Below are 1,484 nucleotides of genomic sequence, written 5' to 3'. Positions count from 1 at the left end.
CCAACCCCTACTACTAGTTAAATAACGAACCATAATCCCAACCCCTACTACTAGTTAAATAATGAACCATAATCCCAACCCTTACTACTAGTTAAATAATGAACCATAATCCCAACCCCTACTACTAGTTAAATAATGAACCATAATCCCAACCCTACTACTAGCTAACCAACAAACCATAATCCCAACCCTTACTACTATTCACGCCTGTCTGGTTCACGCCTGTCTGGTTCACGCCTGTCTGATTCACGCCTGTCTGATTCACGCCTGTCTGATTCACGCCTGTCTGATTCACGCCTGTCTGATTCACGCCTGTCTGATTCACGCCTGTCTGATTCACGCCTGTCTGATTTACACCTGTCCCGTTACTGAGGTCTCGGGAATGCCCTGTCCCGTTACTGAGGTCTCGGGAATGCCCTGTCCCGTTACTGAGGCCTCGGGAATGCCCTGTCCCGTTACTGAGGCCTCGGGAATGCCCTGTCCCGTTACTGAGGCCTCGGGAATGCCCTGTCCCGTTACTGAGGCCTCGGGAATGCCCTGTCCCGTTACTGAGGCCTCGGGAATGCCCTGTCCCGTTACTGAGGCCTCGGGAATGCCCTGTCCCGTTACTGAGGCCTCGGGAATGCCCTGTCCCGTTACTGAGGCCTCGGGAATGCCCTGTCCCGTTACTGAGGCCTCGGGAATGCCCTGTCCCGTTACTGAGGCCTCGGGAATGCCCTGTCCCGTTACTGAGGCCTCGGGAATGCCCTGTCCCCTTACTGAGGCCTCGGGAATGCCCTGTCCCCTTACTTGAGGCCTCGGGAATTGCCCTGTCCCTTACTGAGGCTCGGGAAGCCCTGTCCCCTTACTGAAGGGCCTCAGGGAATGGCCCTGTCCCCTTACTGAGGTCTCGGAATGCCCTTCCCCTACTGCGGTCGGGAATGCCCTGTCCCCTTACTGAGGTCTCGGAATGCCCTGTCCCCTTACTGAGGTCTCGGGAATGCCCTGTCCCCTTACTGAGGTCTCGGGAATGCCCTGTCCCCTTACTGAGGTCTCGGGAATGCCCTGTCCCCTACTGAGGTCTCGGGAATGCCCTGTCCCCTTACTGAGGTCTCGGGAATGCCCTGTCCCCTTACTGAGGTCTCGGGAATGCCCTGTCCCCTTACTGAGGTCTCGGGAATGCCCTGTCCCCTTACTGAGGTCTCGGGAATGCCCTGTCCCCTTACTGAGGTCTCGGGAATGCCCTGTCCCCTTACTGAGGTCTCGGAATGCCCTGTCCCCTTACTGAGGTCTCGGGAATGCCCTGTCCCCTTACTGAGGTCTCGGGAATGCCCTGTCCCCTTACTGAGGTCTCGGGAATGCCCTGTCCCCTTACTGAGGTCTCGGGAATGCCCTGTCCCCTTACTGAGGTCTCGGGAATGCCCTGTCCCCTTACTGAGGTCTCGGGAATGCCCTGTCCCCTTACTGAGGTCTCGGGAATGCCCTGTCCCCTTACTGAGGTCTCG

General features: G+C 57.1%; 1 protein-coding gene across 1 annotated transcript; it reads left to right on the top strand.

Moving 5' to 3' along the window:
- Window positions 1-382: 382 nt before the first annotated feature.
- On the top strand, window positions 383-793 carry LOC116354055 (putative uncharacterized protein FLJ45035). Its single transcript, XM_031793065.1, has one exon. The coding sequence runs from the start codon at window positions 383-385 to the stop codon at window positions 791-793; it is 411 nt and encodes a 136-aa protein (XP_031648925.1).
- Window positions 794-1,484: the final 691 nt, after the last annotated feature.

The sequence above is a fragment of the Oncorhynchus kisutch genome, linkage group LG16, assembly GCF_002021735.2.
Source record: "Oncorhynchus kisutch isolate 150728-3 linkage group LG16, Okis_V2, whole genome shotgun sequence".
NCBI lineage: Eukaryota > Metazoa > Chordata > Actinopteri > Salmoniformes > Salmonidae > Oncorhynchus > Oncorhynchus kisutch.
Note: the sequence above shows the minus strand (reverse complement) of the source record. Positions and strands in the feature narration are given on the sequence as shown.